Source organism: Cetorhinus maximus, chromosome 1 (genome assembly GCF_964194155.1).
Source record: "Cetorhinus maximus chromosome 1, sCetMax3.hap1.1, whole genome shotgun sequence".
Lineage (NCBI taxonomy): Eukaryota > Metazoa > Chordata > Chondrichthyes > Lamniformes > Cetorhinidae > Cetorhinus > Cetorhinus maximus.
In genome coordinates, this window is record NC_135879.1 from 211,263,333 (window position 1) to 211,287,171 (window position 23,839).

Below are 23,839 nucleotides of genomic sequence, written 5' to 3' on the forward strand. Positions count from 1 at the left end.
TAGCAAACAAGCATGCTGCTGACTTTGCTGGACTCTCGATGTAAAGACTGAAAAGTGCTGTGGTCAGACTAAAGAGATTTACTTAGAACCACTAGGAATATAAATAAGTAAAGGTTTGATCAACAGGCTCTTGGGTAGTTGTACCAGTCCCTTAGTGGTTCAAAACACCATCAGCTGGGAGAAGTAGAATACTACGATAATCAGCTTTAGTGAAATAAATCATTGATCATTGTCTATTTTTTTAAATCCTCTGGTTATGAGCTTTCTTCTGGTAAGAAACAGACATTTTACAAATTATTTTAATTTCTACTTTCTGCTAGTATATTAAAGGAAAATTTTTCAGTCCAGGGCAGTGGGTGGAAATGATGATCTTCCATTCAAGTAATCTGCTTCAGTGAATCATGCATAATCTTCATTATAGATTCTACCTTGTCCAGTGTCTTGTTAAAAGTAGTGGGGCTCGACAAAGGGTAAAGTAAATATATCTTTCTGTTTTTTTTTTAAAGAGTTCTCCAGATGCTGCTTATATTGCGAGACATGTTGGATTGCAAGTTGGAATTCCTATTCCAGTACCTGCCTTAACTGTAAACCGACTCTGTGGATCTGGTTTCCAGTCAATCGTCTCTGGAGCACAGGTACTGAACAATTGCAGTGCATTCTGCATTAATGGATTAAGCACAATAAACTACATGTAACCAATATTACCATATCTATATTTTTTAATGGAAGCTTTTGTAAGACTATTACACTAGATGGCTATATTTATATGGAGGGCAGTTGTTGCTCTTTCATTCCTTGATATCCTGACATTTTTTAATTTTATTCTTTCATGGGGATGTGGGTGATGCTGACTAGGCCAGCATTTATTTCCCATCCTTTATTGCCCTTGAGAAGGTGACCTTGAACTGCTGCAGTCCATGTGGTGTAGGTACACCCACAGTGCTGTTAGGGAATTCCAGATTTTTGACCCAGTAACAGTGAAGAGATGGCGATGTAGTTCCAAGTCAGGATGGTGTGTGGCTTGGAGGGGGACTTGCAGGTGGTAGTGTTCCCATGCATGTGCTGCTCTTGTCCTTCTAGATGGTAGAGGTCACAGGTTTGGAAGCTGCTGTCGAAGGAGCCTTGGTGAGTTGCTGCAGTGCATCTTGTAGATGGTACACAATTCTGCCACTGTGCATCTGTGGTGGAGAGAGTGAATGTGGAAGGTGGTGGATGGGGTGCCAATCAAGCATGCTGCTTTGTCCTGGACGGTGTCCAGCTCCTTGTGTTGTTGAAACTGCATTGATCAAGGCAAATGGAGAGCATTCCGCTACATTTCTGACCTGTGCCTTGCAGGTGGTGGACAGGCTTTGGGGAGTCTGGATATGAGTTACTTGCTGTAGAGTTCCCAGCCTCTGACCTGCTGTTGTGGCCACAGTATTTATATGGCTGGTCCAGTTCAGCTTCTAGTCAATGGTAACCCCCCGCCACCAGAATGTTTATAGTGGGGGATTTGGCAATGCTAATACCATTTGAATGTCAAGGGGTAGTGGTAGATTCTCTCTTGATGGAGATGGTCATTGCCTGGAAGTTGCGTGGCACAAATGTTAGTTGCCACTTGTCAGCCCAAGCCTGGATATTGTCCAGGAGTTGCTGTATATGGACTCGGACTTCAGTATCTGAGGGGTCGTGAATGATGCTGAACATTGTGCAATTATCAGCGAACATCCCCACTCCTGACCATATGATGGAGGGAAGGTCATTGATGAAGCAGTTGAAGATGCCTGGGCCTAGGATACTACCCTTAGGAGCTCCTACAGTGATGTCCTGGAATTGAGATGATTAACCTCCAGCCACTACAACCATCTTCCTTTGTGCTCAGTATGACTCCAACTAGTTGAGGATTTTCCCCTGATTCCCACGGACTCCAGTTTTGCTAGGGCTCCTTGATGCCACACTTGGTCAAATGCTGTCTTGATGTCAAGGGCAGTCACTGTCACCACACCTCAGGAGTTCAGCTCTTTTGTCCATGTTTGGTGTGGTGTTGGATGCAGTACAGCTATCCCTTGTTTAGTACGCCTAATGTGTTTGTAAAACACGGCGAGCTAAATGAAAACATACTAAAACAAAAATCACTTTCCCAGAACAAAATATGTAATTAGGGTGGGCTACCTTCCTGATTTTTAATTTTTTTACATTAAAAACCTATTGGCTGCCTTGAACCTAATTGACCCAAAAAGCTTCTTACTCATTCTTAACCCTAACAGTTTGCTAACTCTTAATAGCTTTCTCTTACTAACCCTTAACATACTGAGTCTTTCTACTTGCTCACCTCGTCTTGACCTTCTTGTTCACCACTTTTCCCCTCTCCTCCCATCGCTACTTCCTCAACTCGCCTGCCACTGCCCTCCCTCCTCCCTCTGGCTCACCACTTCCCACCCAGACCCACTCACTCCCTCCTCCATCTGGCTCGCCGTCTCCCTCCCGCTGCCCCCTTGCTGCTTTCCTCCCGTCCTCTCCCTCCTACCCACTGCTTTCTTCCCACTTCTTGTGAGTGTTTTGGGGAGGGAAGTAGTGAGTGGGAAGAAGAGAGTGAGAGGGAAGCAGCAAATGGAAGGGTCAGGTGAAGGAAGTAGGGAGTGGGAGGCAAGAAACATGGGAAAGCAGGAGTAGGCCATTCGGCCTTTCAAGCCTACTCGCCATTCAGTAAGATCATGGCTGACTTGGTTGTGGTCTTAACTGCACTTTCCTGCCTGCCCCCCATAACCCTTGACTCCCTTGTCGATCAAAAATCTGTCTAACTCTGCCTTGGATAAATTAAATGACCCAGCCTCCACTGCTTTCTGGGGAAGAGAATTCCACATACCAATGATCTGCTGAGAGAAAAAAATTCTCCTCATCTGTCTTCTAAAGAAGACCTCTTATTTTTAAACTGTGTCCCCCACAAGTAGAAACATCCACCCTATCAAATCCCCACAGGACCTTTTATATGTTTCATAAGATCACCTATCATCATCTAAATTGCAGTGGGTATGGACCCAACCTTTTTTCATAAGACAATCCCTTCATCCCAGGAATGAGTGGAGTGAACCCTCTCTGTACTGCTTCTAAGAGTGATATCCTTTTTCAAATAAGGAGACCAAAACTGCATGCACTACTCCAGATGTGGTCTCACCAAGGCCCTGCACAGCTGCAGTAATACTTCCCTACATTTATATTCCATTCCCCTTGCAATAAATGACAACATTCAATTTACCTTCCTAATCAGTTGCTGTACCTGCAGACTAACTTTGTGATTTATGTACCAGGACACGCAGATCTCTCTGTACCACCAAGCTCTGCAATCTCTCCCTATTTAAATAATATACTGCTTTTATATTCTTCCTGCCAAAGTGGACAAGTTCACATGTTTCCCACGTTATACTCCATCTGCCAAATTTTTGCCCACTCACATAACCTGTCTATATCCCTTTGCAGACTCTGTACTTCCTCTTGACAACTTACTTTCCTACTTATCTTGGTGTATTTGGCAAATTTAGTTCCATACATTCAGTTGCATTAGCCAAATCATTGATGTAGATTGTAAATAGCTGAGGTCCCAGCATTTATCCCTGTGGAACTCCACTAGTTCAGCTTGCCAACCCAAAAAGGACCCATTTATCATTACTCCCTGCTTTCTGTTAGCTAACTAATCATTTATCTATGCTATGCTTTGACCACAAGGGGGCGGGAGGGAAGCATTGAGCAGGAAGGAGGGAGCAGGACAGTCAGAAGAAGTGGTGAGCGAAGCAACAGATTTTTTTTCAAGATTGAGTGTAGTAACAGCACTAAAAGGAAAATGGAGGCAGTGCCATTGGGGGAAACTTCCCTAATTTACAAACTCTGCTAAAATGAAAAAACTATTGGAACATGCTTTTAAATGGGGGTATACCCATTGAAATCAAGGTGGCTCCAAAATGCCACCTGAGCAATGGAATATTGGATCTAAATCAGCTCTTTGTGGCTGAATGGGTAATCCAATTATTGACCCACACAGATTTGCAATGCTTGAAGGCATTTTTCATGATTCACCATTTAAATTAATCCAGGAGGCTGCTCAGTAAGATAAGAGCCCATGGTGTTAGAGGCAAGGTACTAGCATGGATAGAAGATTGGCTGTCTGGCAGGAGGCAGAGAGTGGGGATAAGGGGGTCCTTCTCAGGATGGCGGCCAGTGACTAGTGGAGTTCCGCAGGGGTCAGAGTAGCGACCACAACTTTTCACTTTATACATTAATGATCTAGATGAAGGAACTGAGGGCATTCTGGCTAAGTTTGCAGATGATACAAAGATAGGTGGAGGGACAAGTAGTATTGAGGAGGCGGGGAGGCTGCAGAAGGATTTGGACAGGTTAGGAGAATGGGCAAAGAAGTGGCAGATGGAATACAACGTGGGGAAGTGTGAGGTCATGCACTTTGGTAGGAAGAATAGAGGCATAGACTATTTTCTAAATGGGGAGAGAATTCAGAAATCTGGAGTGCAAAGGGACTTGGGAGTCCTAGTCCAGGATTCTCTTAAGGTTAACTTACAGGTTGAGTCGGTAGTTAGGTAGGCAAATGCAATGTTGGCATTTATTTCGAGAGGACTAGAATATAAAAGCAGGGGTGTGCTGCTGAGGCTTTATAAGGCTCTGGTCAGACCACATTTAGAATATTGTGAGCAATTTTGGGCCCCGTATCTTAGGAAGGATGTTCTGGCCCTGGAGAGGGTCCAGAGGAGGTTCACGAGAATGATCCCAGGAATGAAAGGCTTAACATATGAGGAATGTTTGAGGACTCTGGGTCTATACTCGGAGTTTAGAAGGATGAGGGGGGATCTGATTGAAGCTTACAGAATACTGAAAGGCCTGGATAGAGTGGATGTGGGGAAAATGTTTCCATTAGTAGGAGAGACTAGGACCCGAGGGCACAGCCTCAGAGTAAAGGGAAGACCTTTTAGAACAGAGATGAGGAGAAACTTCATTAGTCAGAGACTGGTGAATCTATGGAATTCATTGCCACAGAAGGCTGTGGAGGCCAGGTCATTGAGACCGAGATAGATAGGTTCTTGATTGGTAAGGGGATCAAAGATTAAGGGGAGAAGGCGGGAGAATGGAGTTGAGAAACTTATCAGCCATGATTGAATGGCGGAGCAGACTTGATTGGCCGAATGGCCTAATTTCTGCTCCTATGTCTTATGGTCTTATGGTCTTCATTAATGCAAATTGAACTTGTCACAGGGTTATGACTTTCTTCCCTCTTACACACTGCCAGAAGTTTAGGCCATCCAAACCAAGCTACTGAGAAATTAATACAGTTGAACTTTGTCCCTTATGAAACACACACTATCCTCATAGGCATAGAGCCTACCAGCAAAGTTTAGAAACCTAAGCACGGATTAACAACAACCAACATTTAAGGTATTCTAAATATGTAGAGGCATATTGCTGGAGTTTTATTAGTCTAAACCATGCAGATTACCAGCACATCTTCCTGCTTTTAACATTTAAAAACAGAAAATTCTGGAAACACTCGCTCAACAGGTCAGGCAGCATCTGTGAGGGGAACAGAGACTTAGTTTTCTGCTTGTTCACCCTGGGTTTAAGATTATCAGGAGGTGAGGCATTTGGTGATGGGGTGGGGGGTGAGTGAGATTCCACTGGAACTGGATAGAAGATCTATCATCTAACTAGGCTGGCTGGTTCCCTGAGCAAACTGTTAAAGTCATTTGGCAGAATGCCTCATCACCAGAACTTTTCCAACAAGCACCAAGACGTAGCTTGGCTGGTGGTGAGAAAGGCCCTCCCCATCAGATCCTACCTACATGCCAGGAGTCTCATCCCCTTCCGCACGTTGCACCCGAGGTGGCTGTGGTGGGGACAAGACTGTTATCCACTTGCTTGTGGATGTCTCTTTGCAAAGAAGACCTGGAGAGAGATGCAGTGGTTTTTGTCAAGGTTCATCCCGAGCAGCCCTGTGACACAGGACTCTGTGCTCTACAGGCTGTTCCCAGGGATGCGCACCGAGACAAACATCAACTGCAGCTGGAGGATCATCAACTCGGTGAAAGATGCTCTTTGGTCTGCCCAAAACTTGTTGGTCTTCCAGTGCAGAGTTGTCTTAGACAGCAATCGAGTGTTGCAGACTGGTGCCATTCCACGGTCCAGGATTACATGCTGAAGGGAGCACTATAACTTGGGGTAGCCGATGCAGAGGTGCAATGTGGCAAGGTCGCTGTCTAAGACCTTTCTGCCACAGTGCACCGAGGGGCTGGGAATGACTCGCATTGAATGCAAACAGTGAATACCACATGTGCCGCAATTGTATTTAAGCACCTCAGTGTAACATGATCTATGTAGTCGACTTGAATTCCATGGCGCTGTCTGTTATGACCATTTTGAAATGTCGGTAATGTTCCTTTGATTGTTTTGAAGCAAGCACCTCGATGCAACATGATCAGTGTGGAAAACTTGAATATTATTGCACCTTCTGTGATGACCAATTTGAAATGTTTTGTAATGTTCTTTCAGATATTTTATGAATAAAGTATATTTTTGCAAACAAAAGAGGCTGGCTGCTGAATGCCCTTGAGTATTATGGACTCACCTGGCCCAGGTCTACAATGGAAGATTGACTGTGTTCCAGTCTTGCATCAGCAGGGATGTCAATTTGGAGTCTATTTGATCACAGCCTCTGCACTCCTCAGAAGCATTGTTATTAGTTAATTACCAGCAATCAGTGACCGTACATTCGAACCCTTACTTAGTAAACAGCAGATACCAAGAATAGTCCTCACAAGTGGCATGGTGAGCAGGACAATTCACCATCAACTAGCTAAGTGCGGTATCATCCTCCTGCTCGCAGCATAGATGCATACCGTGCTCTAATTAATGATGTTTCTAATAATTGGAAGTTCAGAAGTTCAGCTTGCTTTACAATTAATCACGGCAAATATAGAGCCCTCAACTCGGCCACTAGATGGCACTCAGAGGCAGTTGTCAAGCCTTAGAATTACCTCATCAGTTCTGTGCCTTCATTGTGATAAGGACCTAACCAGAAACTGCTAGCCACCTTGTGCTAGCTGTTCAAATTGAGTGCTATGAATGATATCCTCAATTATGCTTCAATCTGAATTTCATGAGAAACTTTGAAGACATATATTTGCATTGTGGTTCACTACCCCTCCACGGTGCTGAGCAATAAGTCAGCACAGGCTGGAGATATTCTTCTTTGCAACCATTATACCTTTTTTGCCACATTGCTTCATAATTGGACCACTTAAATGAACAGTAGGGAGCTCTTCCATTGCTTGCATTGACATTCCAAGCCATGATGAAATATTTAGGCCCATATCTTTTCTGAGAAGTTGAACTTGTATTTTGCTGTCACTGAGAAAGCAACAATTGCAACAGACATTCCTTGCGCTTTCCAAACATTACCTTCAAGGTGCTCCCTTCAGCCTCTCAAAGGCATATTGCCACACTTGGAGGCAATCCACAATAATCTGTTGTTGGATTTTGTCCAATACCTTTCATCATGCCCAAGTCAAAAACAGGCCTTGCTCTCTATGAACTAAAATGTGACTTTATACACCATCTAGTATGCCCAGAGTTAACAGTAAACCACTTATGCTGCTAATGAGCTGGCTGGAAATAGTATGAGACACCTCATCCTCTACCATCATCCCTTTTGACATTTAATCTTTTCTGTATTCCACCATATCATAGACTGCCCTTCTGTTCTTTTCTCCCTCCCCTCCACTTTCTCTGCCTCTGTACTTGCTTAAAACATTTTGCATCGCTAACTTTTTTTCCATTCTAATTAAACATCAGCCTGAAATGTTACCATTGTTTCACACTCCCCAGGTGCTGCCTGACTTGCTGAGCATTTCAAACATTTTCTGTTTTTATTTTAGATAAATCATTATGAGCCAGATTTAAAAGATTGGCAGCTATGTGAGCAGATGGCAGGAAGTGCAACATCACATAGTACTCCATTGTATTCAGGCCACTCAGCCCAATGGGTCCACATAACTGCTTGAGCCTCCTCCCACCGTTTTTCGTCTAATCCTATCAGCATATCCTTTTATTCCATTCTCCTTCATTTGTTATCTGGCATCCCCTTGCATGCATCTAATCTATTGGTCTTGACTACACCTTTTGATAGCGAGTTCTGTGTTCTAGTTATTTTCTGGGTCAGCAGGTTTCTCCTGATTCCGTGTTGGATTTGGCAGTGGTCATCTTATAATTATGGCCCTTAGTTCTGGTCTTGCTCACAGCATCTTTCCATCCACCCTATCAAAACCTTTCATAATCTTAAAGACCTCTATCAGGTCACCCCTCAGTACAGAGAAAAGAACCTGAGCCTCTTCAGTCTTCCCTGATCTTCTCAGATCTGGTATCATTCTCAGAAATCTTTTATTTTATATATAACATGGAGAGGAGAATTGCTCATGGTACTCCAAGTGTGATCTAAGCAAGGTTATATAGGAGTTTAACATAACTTCTCCGTTTTTTATTTCTATCCCTCAAAATGAAGCCCAGTGCCTTGTTTGCTTTTTTTAAAATCATTATCATCTGTGCTTAGTGATTTATATCCTCTACCCCATTTAGTCATAACTCTACAATTAAAGTATTAGAACATTTAGAGATTAAACTGAAATAATGACATTTGAGCTGCTGTATGTGGACTTACGATGTTCTTTTTAATTTGCAGTATGGGTGGTTAGAGGTTTTTAATCACCATTCTCACTTTTGTCGCAATTCTGTGTAGCCATAGGAACATAGAACTTGGACCAAAAGTAGGCCAGTCAAATACATTGGCATTTTTTAGATAAATGTGCATTATACATTTTAAGGGTGTATTTTTAAAACATTTTTTTGCATCTCTCATAAAGTATAATGAGCTAGGTTCTTGGGGGAATATGCCGCCAATGCAGTATCATCAATGAATGGATAAATTCATTCAGATTTTAAACGGTATGTGCATTTTTAATATAAAATATTCCCTTTGTTGCAGGAAATCTGCCTTAGAGAATCGGAGATTGTATTGTGTGGAGGATCAGAAAGCATGAGCCAAGCCCCATATGCTGTTCGAAATATACGATTTGGCACAAAGCTTGGCGTTGACATCAAGGTAAAATGTACTTATTTTATTCAATCATGGAAATATGGGCATCACTGGAAGGACCAGCATTTTTTTCCTATCTCTAATTGCCCCTAAGAAGGTGTTGAGATGCCTCCTTGAACCACTGCAGTCCATGTGTTGTACGTTAGGAAGGGAGTTTCAGGGTTTTGACTCGGCGACGGTGAAGGAACAGTGATGAAGTTCCAAGTCAGAATGGTGTATGACTTTGTGTAGGACATGCAACTTGTGGTGTTCCCATACCACTGCTGCCCTGTCTTTCTAGGTGATAAAGGTTGCAGGTTTGAAAGGTGCTGTTGAAAGGAGCCTTGGTGAGTTGTTGCAGTGCATCTTGTAGATGGTACACACTGTATTTGTGTACGCACTCTGTGTGCCAGTGGTGGAGGGAGTGAATGTTTAAGGCAACGGACAAGCTGCTGAACAAGTGGGCTGCTTTGTCCTGGATGGTGTCAAGCTTCCTGAGTGCTGTTGGAACCCCACTTATCCAGGCAAGTGGGAAGTATTCCATCACACTCTTGACTTGTGCCTTGTAGATGGTGGACAGGCTTTGGGGAGTCAGGAGGTGAGTTACTTCAGAATTCCCAGCCTCTAATCTGTTTTTTGTAGCCACAGTATTTATATGGCTAGTCCAGTTAAGTTTCTGGTCAATAGTAACCTCCAGAATGTTGATGGGAGCTTCAGAGATGGTGAATGTCCAGGGAAGATGGTTATATATTCTCCTGTTGTAGATGATTATTCCTTGGCATTTTGTGGCTTGAATGTTACTTAGCTGTCTGAGCCTTAATGTTGTCCAGATTTCGCTGCATGTGGGCATGGACTGCTTCAGTATTTCAGGAGTTGTGAATGGTACTGAAGATTGTGCAATCATCAGCAAACACCTCCACTTATGACCTTGTGAAGGGAAAATCATTGATGAAGTAACTGAAAATGTTTAGGCGTAGAACACAATCCTGAGGAACTTCTACAGCAATGTCCTGGGGCCGAGATGATTGGTCTCTAACAAATGCAACCATCTTCCTTTATGCTAGGTAGATCTCCAACCAGTGGAGAGCTTGCCCCCTGATTCCCATTGACTTCAGTATTGCTCTGGCTCCTTGATGCCACACTTGGTCAAATGCTGCCTTGATGTCAATGTCACTTATACCTCAGCTGATGGTTGTAATGAGGTCTGGAACGAGTGACCCTGGGAGAACCCAAACTTAGCAAATGATTGCTGTGTAAGTGCCACTCGATAGCACTATGACAACATCTTCCCTTGTTTTGCTTTGGATTGTGAGTAGACTGATGGGGCAATAATTGGCCAGGTTGGATTTGTCCTGTTTTTTGTGGACAGTACGTACCTTGACAATTTTCCACATTGCCGGGTAGATGCCAGTGTTGTAGGTGTACTGGAACAGCTTGGCATGGGGCATGTCTAGTTCTGAAGTACAGTCTTCAGTACTACATCTGGTATCTTGTCAGGGCCCTTTGCTGTATTCAGTGCCTTTAGGTGTTTCTTGATATCATATCAACTGAATCGAACTGGCTGAAGACTGGCATCTGTGATATTGGGGATCTTGGCAGAAGAGGCTGAAATGGATCATCCACTTGGCACTTCTGGCTGAAGATGGTTGTGAATGCTTCAGCCTTGTCTTTGACACTGATGTGTTGAGCTCCTTCATCATTGAAGATGGGGGTATTTGTTGAACTGCCCTCCTCTGGTTAATTAAATTGTTCACCATCATTCATGACTGGATGTGGCAGGACTGCAGAGTTTTAATCTGATCCATTGGTTGTGGAATCAATTAGCTTTGTCTGTTGCATGCTGCTGCTTTTTAACATGCATGTAATCCTGTGTTGTAGCTTCTCATTTTGGATCTAAGAATCACGGAATTGTTAAGGTGCAGAAGGAGGTCATTTGGCCCATCTTAACTGCACCAGCTCTCCAAATGAGCAACTCCCCTAGTACCATTCTCCTGCTTTGTAACCCTGCACATTCTTCCTTTTCAAATAACAGTTTAATTCCCTTTTGAATGCTTCAGTTGAACCTGCCTCCACCACCCTCTCAGGCAGCGCATTCCAGACCCTAACTGCTCACTGTGTGAAAAAGTTTCTTCTCATTTCACTATTGCTTCTTTTGCCAATTACTTTAAATCTGTGCCCTCTCATTCTCAATCCCTTCATGCGTGGGAATGATTTCTCCCTATCTACTCTGTCCAGATCCATCATGATTTTGAATATCTCCATCAAATCTCCTCTCGGCCTCCTTTTCTCTAAGGAAAACAGTCCCAACTTCTCCAATCTATCTTCATAACTGAAGCTTCTCACCCCAGGAACCACTCTCATGAATCTTTTCTGCACTCTCTCCAAAGCCTTTACATCCTTCCTAAAGTGCAGCACCAGAAATTGATGCAATACCCCAGCTGAGGCCGAACTGGTGGCTTATACAAGTTCAACATAACTTCTTTGCTCTTGTACTCTAAACCCCTATTAATAAAGCCCAGGGTACTGTATGTTTTAGTAACCACTCTTTCAACCTGTCCTGCCACCTTTGATGACTTATGCACATATACACCCAGGTCCCTCTGCTCCTGCAACACCTTTAGAGTTGTACCCCCTATTTTATATTGTGTCTCCATGTTCTTTCTATTAAAATGAATCCCTTCAAATTTCTCTGCATTGAATTTTATCTGCCACCTCTCTGCCCATTCCACCAACTTGTCCAAGTCCTTTTGAAGTTCTACACCACCCTCACAGTTCACAATGCTTGGTGCTGCTCCTACCATGCTCTGCTATACTCTTCATTGTACCAAGGTTGGTCTCCTGACTTGATGGTAATGGCAGAGTGACAGATATGCTGGGCTATGAGGTTGCAGATTGTGGTTGAATACAATTTTGCTGCTGCTAATGGCCCATAGCATCTCATGGATGCCCAGATTTGAGCTGCTAGAACTGTTCTGAACGTATCCCATTTAACACAGTGGTAGTGTCATACAACATGATGGAGGATGTCCTCGGTGCAAAAATGGGACTTTGTTTCCACAAGGATTGTGTGTTGGCCACTCCTGCCAATGCTATCATGGATAGATAGATCTGTGACAGGTAGATTGATGAGGATGAGGCCAAGTAGATTTTCCCCTCTTGTTCGCTCTTTCACCACCTGTCACCTGGCAGATATATCCTTCAGGGTTCAGCCAGCTTGGTCAGTAGTGGGGCTACCAAGCCACACTCTTTCTGTGCCCTTACTACCTTCACAGCTTCAACTTGATTCATTAGCTGAGGGAGGGTGGCAGCTTGTAATCAGCAGGAGATTTCCTTGCCTTAGTTACATTACTTACGGAGTTAATGTTGAGGACTCCCGGGGCCCTCTCTCCTGACTGTATACCATTGTACCACCACTTCTGATGGGTTTATCTGCCGATAGATAAAGGCATACTCGGGGATGATGATAGAGAATTGTTGGCTGCTCCTTCCAGTTTCATTCCTTTGACTTTTCTGTAATAGTTTGATATAACTGAATGGCTTGCTAGGCTATCAGAGGGAAGTTAGGGGTCAACCCACGTTGCTGTAAGCCTGGGGTCACATGTAAGCCAGACCAAGTAAGAATGGCAGATTTCCTCCCCTGAAGGATATTTGTGAACCAGATGGGTTCTTATAACAATCTGGTAGTTTCATGATCATTGTTACTTTGGCAAGCTTTTAATTCCAAATTATTGCATTAATTGAATTTAAAGCCTCCCAGCTGCCATGATGGAAGTTGAACTCGTGTCCCTGGAGCAATAATCCAGTAACATTACCATTTGCTGCAAATCCATTACTTCAGGCATTAATGGTGATTAAGACAAATGATCAACTGTTTAAAATTTTCCTGGTGTAAAGCTAAAGCTCTACAGTCATGAAACATTCTAACCTGTGATCAGTGCAATATGTTACGGCTTTGAGCAGTGCTTTGGAAGAGTAGGACAAATTGCTTTAACTATAGGCTTGAAACTGAAGGATTCAATTGTAAAATTCATGAGACTAGAAGAAACTGCCTTTCATCTGCAGGGTGGTGAAAAATGGAAGAACATTCAATAAAAATGTTGGAACCGTAAGGAATTCTGTCAGTTTTATCGCAAAATATTTTGTAATGACAGCTACGTGTAGATATATTTTTGTTCTTGAGGCAATTGCCTGTGCTATTTATTTCCTGTGAGGTGATGGGCCTTCTCTTTGAACTACTGGAGTATTTGTAATAGTGCTCCCATGATGGCGTTAAGTAGGGCATTCTAAGACTTTGACCACCAATGATAAAAGCATTGTCAGAGTAAGCTTGTGGTCTGAATCTTCCAGGCAACAGCAATGTTGAGCAGATAGCTGCTGCACACACAGATTCTCCCGACCAGACACTGCTACACATTTCTTCCGGGACTTTCCGATCCTGGCTGTCCGAGAAATGCGCAGTGCAGCAGCCCTTGGGGAATTCTGTTGGAACTGAGTAGAGTCAGGGATGGCAGAATAGCCCCCTTTTTATGGCACTAACTGCTGTATGGCAAGCATTAAAGGTCCAGTCTTCGAAAGTTAGGGAATGGATGAGTGGGTAGGTGGGTGAGGTGGATGGGCAGTCAGATTGGGTCGGGTGATAGTTAGGTCAGAGAGTATTCAGGTGGTCGGGGTAGTAAGTTGGAGCTGATGGGGTGGGGTCAAGTGTGGCATCACCCAGCTGTTAGATCAGTTTTTAATCAGTCTAACATTTTTGGGTCAAAAACAAAAATACCTGGAAAAACTCAGCAGGTCTGGCAGCATCTGCGGAGAGGAACACAGTTAACGTTTCGAGTCCAAATGACCCTTCAACAGAACTAAGTAAAAATAGAAGAGAGGTGAAATGTAAGCTGGCTTAAGGGAGGGGGGTGGTGGGACAAGAAGAGCTGGATAGAGGGCCAGTGATAGGTGGAGATAACCAAAAGATGTCACATCTTTTGGTTATCTCCACTTATTTTACTAAATATCTCCACCTATTCCTCAAATTTTGATGATGATGATCTTTTGGACACATTTTGGTTATCTCCACCTATCACTGGCCCTCTATCCAGCTCTACTTGTCCAACTTCCCCACCCCCCCCCCCACCCCGCCTAACCAGCTGATATTTCACCCCTCTTCTACTTTTACTTAGTTCTGTTGAAGGGTCATTCAGACTCGAAGCGTTAACTGTGTTCCTATCCGCAGATGCTACCAGACCTGCTGAGTTTTTCCAGGTATTTTTGTTTTTGTTTTGGATGTCCAGCATCCGCAGTTTTTTGCTTTTATCTTAACATTTTTGGGTAATTATCCAGGTAAGTCTCATGGATCTGTCCCAAGTCTCTGACTCTGTTTTTCACTCTGAGCTATTTGTGGAGGATCCTGGGAAGCAGGGGAATTGCCCATCGGAAGTTTAAACTTCTCAGGCAATTCCCTTGGAGGTCTGCGTGTCAGGACTTCCACAGGGTCCTGACGCGCATCTTCAGTTGTGCACTGGAAACTGGAAAATTTGGCCTAGTTGAGTTACTACAGTGTATTTAACAATAGTATATGGAGGAGGGGATGAATAATTGAGCCTTGATGCTAGTGGTGTATATTAAGCTGATGATGTCAAGCTTCTTAAATGTTGCAGCTGAGCCCATCTAGATATTTGGAGAGTATTCCACCATATTCCTGGCTTAAAGCTTGTGAACAATAGAAAGGATTTGAAAGCACTGCCAATAAACTAAAATATAGCTCATGTGAAGATGCTGCAGAACTAGCTAATATTCTAAATGAAAATGAGGCAGCAGTACAGTAAGGGTTTTAAGTCTTATTGTTGGGGCAAAGCACTGTGTTTTCTGGATACTGACGCTGGCCTCATGATGTTAGGAGATGAAACTGTCAGTGTTTATCATCATTACCTCCAGTAAACATGCAGAAAATTTTCTGAATTTAACTAAAATTAGTTTAATTTTTAATAGTTGTGAAACATTTCTGTACAGATGGAAGACACCTTATGGGCAGGATTGACAGATCTCCACATTAAAACTCCTATGGGTCTTACAGCAGAGAACCTTGCTGAGCAATATGAAATAAGCAGGGAGGAGTGTGATGCATATGCATTGAAGGCTCAGCAGAGATGGAAAACTGGTGAGTGCTCAGTGCTGCTGTGTCACATGCAAAATCTGCATGTGAGGACACTTTTTAACGTGAATTGTAGGAAAGATTATTAGATTAAGTAGAAATAAAAAGGTAACTGCAAATACTAAATATCTAAAATGAATGCATCAAAAATACAATTGGCTTTTAAATAAATTACCTTAAAATCTTAAAATCAGTAATTAAAAACATCTTTCAGCAGCTTTGTAGTTGATATCTCATCAGGTAGAATCTGTACACCACAATTGTTTGTCTGCTAATATCTTGAGTGCATGTGTTGTAGCCTATAACCGTGAATACAGATTGTAGGGATACTTTTTTGTACAACCAATCCTTCATAAATGTTTGCATTTTTCTTTAATAGTGAAATTTATTAATTGGAAGGAAGTTTAAAATAAGGCTTTTAATGTTGTTAAAATCCCCACTTCATACTCCTGTCCCAATTAATCCATTTAATAAAATTAAAAACCTGAAAATAAAAGCATTGTTAATTATTTAAATGGCCCATCAGGACTTGAGGTAACTCCTTGAACCTAACTCTAAAAAGAAAATTGTAATATTATGTAATTTTAAAATTATACCTTTAATGGGATCTTCAATAACTTTCATTTTTCAGGAAAAGATAGTGTGAGGGAAATTACAAACTCTGTTATCACTTGGTTTCACAAAGAAATGGAGGAATGACTTTGTCTTTGTCATTTCAAAAAAATTCCCAATAAACATCTTAGTTTCTCCCCAGTAATTTGTTAATTCAAACATGTTTGGTATTAGTATTATTAGTGCTTTGGTCTGTTTTTGAAGAAAAATTGTTCGTAATTTCTTTCTTCACTGGAAAGGAAACTTGGGCAATAGCTGATGCCTGGTACTATAGATTGAGAAGCAGGTAATAAATGCATGTGTGCACTTACTATGATACAAAATACATAATGTCTTTCAGCCCATGAAGCCGGTTACTTCAATGAGGAGTTGGCTCCAATTGAGGTGAAAGTCAAGAAAGGAGTGCAGTCTGTAACACATGATGAGCACCCCAGACCACAGACCACTGCGGAGCAAATGGCCAAGCTACCAACTGTGTTCAAGAAAAATGGCACGGTCACTGCAGGAAATGCTTCAGTATGTTCCAAAACCCCCTCCTTGTGAAATGTTGTCGAGTCTACTTAATTTCAGATTTTGTGTTAGCAAATTTTGGCATCAAATTATTTTGTTTCTCTAGTTTACCCTTAGTCTCCCCCTATTCCAGAAGCACTAACTTTTATGTTTGGATTATGATTCACAATATTAGTCAATCTCCATTTCCTATCCGCTGATTCCATCCCTCACCATGGTCACTGTCTCAGGAATCAGACTGTGCACAAACTTGGCGTCCTATCTGAAACTGAGATGAGCTTCCAACCACAAAAATGTCTATCACTAAGATTAACTATTTCCAGTCTGTAACATCACCTTTCTTTGCATCTGCCTCAGCTCATCTGCTGAAATCTTGATTCTTGCTTTTGTTACCCATAGATTTGGTGCTCATGGCCAGCCTTCCATCCTCCATAAACTTAAGATCGTCGAAAAAAGCTGTTGCCTGTATCTTAATTCACACAGTTTTGTTCCCCTATCACCCAGCACGGCAGTGTTTTGTTTTAAAATTCACATCCTTTTTTCAAATCCTCCATGGCCTTGTCCCTCCCTATCTCTGTTACCTCCTCCAGCCCTATAATTCTCTTGGATCGCTTACTCCTCTAATTCTGGCCTCTTGTGCATCCCAATGTTAATTGCTTTACCATTGGCAGCCGCACTTCAGCTCTGAAGTTCCCTCCACAAAACACTCTGCATCCTTACTTCCCTTTCCTCCTCTAAAGCATGTCTCAAAATCTACCTCTTTGACCAAGCTTTTGGTCATCTGATATATGAACCTACGAATTAGGAGCAGGACTTGGCCACTTGGCCCCTTGAGCCTGCTCTGCCATTTAGTAAGGTCATGGCTGATCTGAATGTAACCTCAAGCCCACATTCCTGCCTACCTCCCTTTCAGCCCCTTGTTAATCAAGAATCTATCTAGCTCTGCCTTAAAAATATTCAACGACTCTGCTTCCACCACCTTTTGAGGAAGAGAGTCCAAAGACTCTCAACCCTCAGAAAATTTCTCCTCACCTGTCTTAAATGAGCAACCCCTTATTATTAAACAGTGACCCCCCCCTAGTTCTAGATTCTCCCACAAGAGGAAACATCCTCTCCATATCCACCCTATCAAGACCCCTCAGGATCTTGTGTGTTTCAATCAAGTCGCCTCTTACTCTTCTAAATTCCTAAGCCCTAACCTGTCTGGCCTTTCCTCATAAGATAACCCGCCCAGTCCTAGAAATAGTCTAGCATACCTTCTCTGAACTGCTTCTAACACATTTACATCTTTCCTTAAATAAGGAGATCAGTACTGTATACAATACTCCAGACTGGTCTCACCAATGCCCTGTATAGCTGAAGCATAACCTCCCTACTTTTATAATCAATTCCCCTCACAATAAATGATAACATTCTATTAGCTTTCCTAATTACCTGCTGCACCTGCACGCTAACCCTTTTTGTGATTCATGCACTAGGACACCCAGATCTCTCTGAATTCAGAGCTCTGCAATCTCTCACCACTTAGATAATCTTTTTTATTCTCCTTGCCAAAATGAGTGATTTCACATTTGCCAGACCTTTGCCCACTCACTTCGCCTATCTATGTCACTTTGTAGCCTCCTTAGGTCCTCTTCACAATTTACTTTCCTACCTATCTTTGTGTCGTCAGCAAATTTAGCAACCATTCCTTTAGTCCCTTCATCTAAGTCATTTATATAAATTGTAAAAAGTTGAGGCCCCAGCACTGATTCCTGTGGCACACCACTTGTCACATGCTGCCAACCAAAAAGACCCATTTATGCCAACTCGCTTCCTTTAGCTAGCCAATCTTCTATCCATGTCTATATATACCCCCTGCACCATGAGCTTTTATTTTCTGCAATAACTTTGACGTGGCACTTTATCAAACGCCTTCTGGAAATCTGAGTACAGTACATCCACTAGTTCCCCTTTCTCCACAGCACATGTGACTCCTTCAAAGAACTCCGATAAATTAGTTAAACATGATTTACCTTTTACAAAACCATATTGACTCTGCCTGATTGCCTTGAATTTTTCTAAGTGCCCATATCTCTCTTTGTGGCTTGGTGTCAGATTTTTTTTCCTGATAAGCCTCCTGTGAAGCATCTTGGAATATTGCACCACATTACAAATGTGATATAAATGCAAGTTGTTGTAGTTGTTATTTGTTGAAGTGATTATGCTTCATGTGTGAGCCAAGATAGTGAATGTTCAGAGACTACTGACTAAGGAGGCCTTCACAACCAAGCTTGATCTTTTTTTTCCCTGATGCCAACACGTGGTTGCTTTGCAGCAGGAATTGCAGGGTAGAAATTAGGAACACAAATGTTAGATTTTTTTGGTTCTCTAACCTCTCCCTAATTGGGAACATTGAAGTGAGTTGGAATGCCCCAACTGCTGCTACAGTCAGCAGATTGAGATCCAAACTGGGACCTTCCTGGCTTACATAGCTTGGTCCTTTAATACTCAGTGTGTTTTCTTTACTTTCATTGTGTTACAGGACTCATGAATCCATAGAAGTGTAAATAGGCAGTTACTACCCTAGATTCTAGATTGCCTAAGATTATTGAACAAATATAACCAGATTTGTCTTGAGAGCAATAGTACAATTTATAGTTCCCAAAAGCTATATTTAATGTATTTTCCTTAGGGAGTGTGTGATGGAGCTGCTGCAGTGATTATAGCCAGTGAAGACGCAGTCCAGAAACACAAGCTGACGCCACTGGCCAGAATAGTGGCCCATCATGTGTGTGGATGTGACCCAAGCATTATGGGAATTGGTGAGTACCACTACCATCGGTAAAAGTAAAGATTTTCCCAGGCTGGTGAACAGATGGGAAGCACAATTGCTGATGCAATGATGTAATTAAATATAAAGCTTAAAAATTGATTGAGAATTGTTTGCTTAACTCTAAATTCTTGTTCTCTTAATGATTGAAACCGCCCTTGGGTTTTGGAGGGGTGGGTGATACTATGGCAAAGTAAATTGATCTGTCAGAGCAGCATTTGGTAGCTGCATGTAGCCTCTGCACCACCACATTTGGAAAGCAAAAATAAACCAGTTGCTGACTGATGTGCTGCAATGGGAGAAGGATCATACATACATAAAGGATGAGAGTGATTGATTATGGTCCTCTGCACAGTTGAGCCTGCCAACATTCACTGCATAGGTTTCAGTGGTAAGAAGTTGCCTAGTATCAGTCATTGCTATGATGAGACAAAACACTGGGAGGAAAACTAATCATAAAGCTTGCCAGGAACTGACTCTGCCGGTAAATTCTCTTTCAATGATGCCTGCACTACCAAATTCTAAGCAGTCCAGCATCGGGCTCTTTTACTGCTTATATATCATCTTTTATTAGGCCATCTAAGTTTGCCCAGTTTAGCGTTTGTAGTTAAAATACTTAATTCTTCCATCTGAAAATCCTCTCTCCCTTTTGGGATCACACTAACTTAAAATAGTGTGATGGGGAATTTCAGGTGAATTTGTTAAGCTGGTTTATGACAATATAATTTCAATGCCATGCCTGTTGTTTTGTTTCTTTTATGGAAAAAATATTTTAAGTGTGCTGTGGGAGCCTAATTTAGATGTGAAGTGGGATCCAGTGCACGCTTGGAATGTTGGGATGTGAGTTTACACAAATGGTTCCCAACAGGATGAGGACGTCGTCATCATCTTGTTTCCAAATTTCTCTCTCACTCTGCAGAAGATGCTGAATTTCACTAGGTTGTAGTTACCTGGACACTGGCAGTCCTCCAAAATCAAATTTTATGTGCAGGCCTATGGCTATTCACCAATGAAGAGCATCACCAGCTTCATCTTGCTATTGCCAGTCAGCTACGGATGCATGTAACGTCCAGCAGGAGCTATCCGACAGCAATCAGGAACAATAACCCTGGTCCCCTTTCTTCCTCCCTTCCCGTCCCCCTCCCCGCCCCATCCCTCAAACTTAATTTGGGATTCTGGTGCCCAGTTGTGACATTTCCTCACCACTGCCCTTGTTAAGATTTCTGAGGTTAAAGATGGAACCTGGCAATATCCTGGCTTGTATGGCTCTATGCAAATTCAACACCATTTCAGGGGTCTAATGTACCGCCTGGTTCAGTAAGTCTCTGCAGATTTACATTTGGCTTGCATCAAGCTGTGCTACATCAACCTGGTGTCTTGTGATATGAAAACAGCTTTAAAGGAGCTTTGGCACCTAACAGTGCCAGTTTCTATAAGCACTCAGATTCCAAACATTAACCTATTCTTCTCTCTCAGATGCTGATCAACATATTTTATCAAGTAAATTGGCAGAAGCCTGAGAGCTGACCCTCCTTGATCAAATATATAGGTGGGGTTGAAGATAGAAAAAAATAAAGTTGGTTAATAGGGGGAAAGGGTAGGAAAACAGCAATTAGTTGTTTCAATGGTAACTTTTTCTACAAAATACATTCTTCCTTACCTCACTCCAACCAAACATGAAATTTAAACCCAGTCTCTGCTTGTACAGTATCAACCATTAGCCAGAAAACAAAAGTGATTTAGGAAGATGAATTTTACTCATGAAGTGATCACTAAAACTTCAGAGTGGATACCTTTGCATACCTCTCCCCATGGAAATCATCTGGCCTTTGTTCATGGCCTTCTGTGGTCAGAATGGCTAAAACTAAGAACTGTGTAGGGTAACTGTGAGTTTGCATTGCCAGCATATGGCACATTGATGCCTCAATATTCTAACTTGCTGCATAGTTGTTGTTTTTAAAATCTGGAGAATTTAGTGGCATAGTTTAAGTACTTAAACTTGTTTCCTTATTTACTGGCTCTTTTCTTCTGTCTCTGGCAGGCCCAGTGCCAGCAATCAGTGGGGTCCTGAAGAAAGCAGGATTATCCTTGAAGGACATGGATCTGGTAGAGGTCTGTGAAAACCATTTGAATCGGCTTGTGATGGCCATAAGTAAAAGTATTATATAATTAAACTGCAAGAGATTCCTCGCACCCCTCTTCATCTAACTCTTAGCTTCATTTTCTATCTCTCCTTCCCTCATGTGTTTATCCAGCTCTCTTCCTCCCCACACCTCCCTGCCTCCCTTTTATAGGCTTGAGCAGTGTTTTAATCAGCCATGACCTAATTGAATGGCAGAGCAAGTTCAAGGGGCTGAAGAGGCCTGCTCTTGTCCCTTTGCTTCTTTTCTAATCCCTCTTCTTGCCACTTTTCTCCCCTCCTTTGATATCCTAAAGATGTTGCTTCTTTCTGTACCTCACATGAGCTCGCTCTTCACCTGTGGGCCAGAACGGAGAGTTTTGGTAGAGTATTCTGTCATGGGGCATTGTACCCATACTTGGTGCCATTCTCTTCCAGCATCCACATGGCATGCTTTTTAGGAGAATTTATTGGATTTGGGAGTAAGAATCTGGACTGAAATCCCCCTCCCTCAGCCAGGGGTCCTGAGGCAAATTACAGCTGCTGTTGCCCTGGCTGAGATTAGCTAACTCAGTACATATCGAGGACAGGAGCTGGGACTTTTCTAGGCCATGGCCCAGCAATTCACTTCCTCGGCCAAATGAGCACCCTTGTATTTCAAACTAACGTTTATATTGTTATTGATTATGATGTATCTTTTCTTCAAAAGGTAAATGAAGCCTTTGCTCCTCAGTATTTGGCTGTACAAAAGGCTTTAAAATTGGACCCTGAAAACACTAATGTAAATGGAGGGGCTATAGCATTAGGACACCCTCTGGGAGCATCAGGAACCAGGATAACGGCACATCTAGTTCATGAGTTGAGGTATGATAATTAAGTTGATTTATCTGTCTGTCCATTTCCTGGCTAAGTGGTGTTCATTTGCATGAATATACCCTGTGAATTTTTTTTTAATAAGCAACTCGCAAGATCAAACTGGAGCTTCAGTGCATTGCATAGTGGATTGTAGGATCTGTTGCTTGTTCCCACAGATCTCCACAAGCTGAATTCCTGATCATGAACCAAGCTATTGCAAGGAGGAACTTTATCAAGTTGTGGCACTTGTAAAGAATGCATTTTCTGTATTCCAGAATAAAAGCATGTGTGTCAGTATAAGCTGACCATCCAGAAGGACAAGGGCAGCAGATAGATGGGAACACCACCACCTGGAAGTTCCCCTCCAAGCCACACGCTATCCTGACTTGGAAATATATCGCTGTTCCTTTACTGCCGTTGGGTCAAAATCCTGGAACACCCTCCCGAACAGCACTGTGGGTGTACCTACACTACAGGGACAACAGTGGTTCAAGAAGGCAGCTCACCACCACCTTCGAGGGCATTAGGGATGGGCAATAAATGCTGGCCTAGTCAGCGACGCCCACATCCCGTAAATGAATTTTAAAAAATTACCCATAGCCTAGAAAAGGAGAAGTTTACAAGTGTGGCTCAAGGGTATATAGTTCGGGTTCTGCCAAGGCCACTCGGTTCCTGACCTCATTATAGCCTTGGTTCAAACATGGACAAAAGAACTGAACTCCCGAGATGAGGTGAGAGTGACTACCCTTGACATCAAGGCAGCATTTGACTGAGTATGGCATTAAGGAGCTCTAGCGAAACTGGAGTCAATGGGAATCATGGGGAAAACTCTCAGCTGGTGGGAGTCATACCTAGCACAAAGGAAAATGGTTGTGGTTGTCGGAGGTCAGTCATTTCAGCTCCAGGACATCGCTGCAGGAGTTCCTCTGGGTAGTGTCCTTGGCCCAACCATCTTCAGCTGCTTCATCAATGACCTTCCTTCCATCATAAGGTCAGAAGTGGGGATGTTTGCTGATAATTGTGCAATATTCACCATTCGCGACGACTCGGATACTGAAGCAGTTCCATGTCCAAATGCAGCAAGACCTGGACAATATCCAGGCTTGGGCTGACAAGTGGCAAGTAACATTCACGCCACACAAGTGGTCAGGCAATAACCATCTCTAACGAGAGAGAATCCAACCATAGGCTCTTGATGTTCAATGGCATTACCATTACTGAACCCCCCACTATCAACATCCTGGGAGCTACCATTGACCAGAAACTGAACTGGACTAGCCACATAAATACTACGGCTACAAGAACAGGTCAGAGGCTAGGAATTCTGTGGTGAGTAACTCACCTTCTGACTCCCCAAAGCCTGTTCACCATCTACAAGGCACAAGTCAGGAGTGTGATGGAATACTCCCGACTTGCCTGGATGAGTGCAGCTTCCACAACACTCAAGAAGCTTGACACCGTCCAGGACAAAGCATCCCACTTGATTGGCACCACATCAACAAACATTCACTCCCTCCACCACCGATGCACAGTTGCAGCAGTGTGTACCATCTACAAGATGCACTGCAGGAATTCACCATGGCTTCTTCAACAGCACCTTCCAAACCCATGACCACTACCATTTAGAAGGACAAGGGCAGCAGATGCATGGGAACACCACCACCTGGAAGCTCCCCTCCCAGTCACTCA

The 23,839-nt window shown here is 42.8% G+C and overlaps 1 protein-coding gene across 2 annotated transcripts in view; it reads left to right on the forward strand.

Moving 5' to 3' along the window:
* Positions 1-23,839, forward strand: part of acaa2 (acetyl-CoA acyltransferase 2) — a 53,989-nt gene that overhangs the window by 16,264 nt on the left and 13,886 nt on the right. For both annotated transcript variants that reach the window (XM_078552636.1, XM_078552645.1), the window contains exons 3-9: positions 507-635; positions 9,014-9,130; positions 15,101-15,248; positions 16,195-16,370; positions 19,039-19,168; positions 21,218-21,288; positions 22,005-22,159. In XM_078552636.1, coding sequence (XP_078408762.1) covers positions 507-635; positions 9,014-9,130; positions 15,101-15,248; positions 16,195-16,370; positions 19,039-19,168; positions 21,218-21,288; positions 22,005-22,159 — 926 coding nt within the window. The remainder of the gene's footprint in view (positions 1-506; positions 636-9,013; positions 9,131-15,100; positions 15,249-16,194; positions 16,371-19,038; positions 19,169-21,217; positions 21,289-22,004; positions 22,160-23,839) is intronic.